At 41.2% G+C, this 930-nt stretch overlaps 1 protein-coding gene across 2 annotated transcripts; it reads left to right on the top strand.

Annotated features, from left to right (window-relative positions):
- Nucleotides 1-338: 338 nt before the first annotated feature.
- Nucleotides 339-669, top strand: LOC133082502 (small integral membrane protein 20-like). Of its 2 annotated transcripts, none has more exons than XM_061179110.1 (2): nt 339-442; nt 498-669. In XM_061179110.1, exons 1-2 carry the CDS (start codon nt 339-341, stop codon nt 595-597), a joined length of 204 nt encoding a protein of 67 aa, XP_061035093.1. In that variant the 3' UTR covers nt 598-669. The 2 variants fall into 2 exon arrangements, with proteins under 2 accessions (XP_061035093.1, XP_061035095.1); XM_061179112.1 differs by having other exon boundaries at nt 339-447; nt 560-669.
- The last annotated feature ends 261 nt before the right edge of the window (nt 670-930 follow it).

Genomic DNA, 930 nt, shown 5'->3' with positions numbered 1-930 from the left:
CAATATTCCGATAAATATAGATGCAAAAATTCTGACAAAATAAGAGCAAACCAAATTTATAACACTTAAATAGGATTATATACCACAACCAAGTGGAATTTACCCCTGAGATGCAAGGCTAGTTCAACATATGTAAATCAATAAGTGTCATATACCACTTTAATAGAATGAAAGGTAAAAATCGTATGATCATTTCATTAGATGCAGAAAAAGTATTTGACAAAATATAACATCCTTTCATGATAAAAAAAAAAAAAAAAAACCTCAAGAAATTGGGTATATAAAGAACATATCTCAGAGGGCTGCTCCGCAGGTCAGGGAGGCCACCGGCTGGAGCCATGACCCTGAACCTGCGCACCACGCTCATTTTCGGCGGCTTCATCTCCCTGATCGGCGCCACCTTCTACCCCATCTACTTCCGGCCCCTAACGTGGCTGGAGGAATACCATGGGGAAACTGAGGCTCAGCGAGGTTGTTCAACATGCCCAAGGACACACAGCTAAGAAGGAACAAGCCATAAATCGAGCTGGTATTGTCCAAGAAGATGTGCACCCACCAGGGTTAAAAGTGTGGTCGGATCCATTTGGCAGGAAATGAAAAGGCTATCACCACCTCTGATTATGAAAGTAGACAGAGTCTTCATGCTTTCAGTTCTGCAGCAAGTACAATAAATCACCTAGCTAAAGAACGATGGCTGGGGAAGAAAACTCTAGAAGGCTGTAAAGAAGAGTACTGTGCACCAGGATTAATTCCCTTCTTAAGTATCAAAAGAACCCTGAAACAAATCACACCATTACGAAGGTTTTCATGACTTGGTTTCCTTTCTAAAAATGAAGTTTTCTCACCCAGCTGGGTTTGGAGGTGATCTACTTATTATTCAGTCTCTACCTCTTACCCAACTGAGCTGTGATATGAATACAAGCAACCAGT

The sequence above is a fragment of the Eubalaena glacialis genome, chromosome X (assembly GCF_028564815.1).
Source record: "Eubalaena glacialis isolate mEubGla1 chromosome X, mEubGla1.1.hap2.+ XY, whole genome shotgun sequence".
NCBI lineage: Eukaryota > Metazoa > Chordata > Mammalia > Artiodactyla > Balaenidae > Eubalaena > Eubalaena glacialis.
The sequence above is the reverse complement of the archived record's forward strand: the minus strand, read 5'-3'. Positions and strand labels throughout refer to the sequence as shown.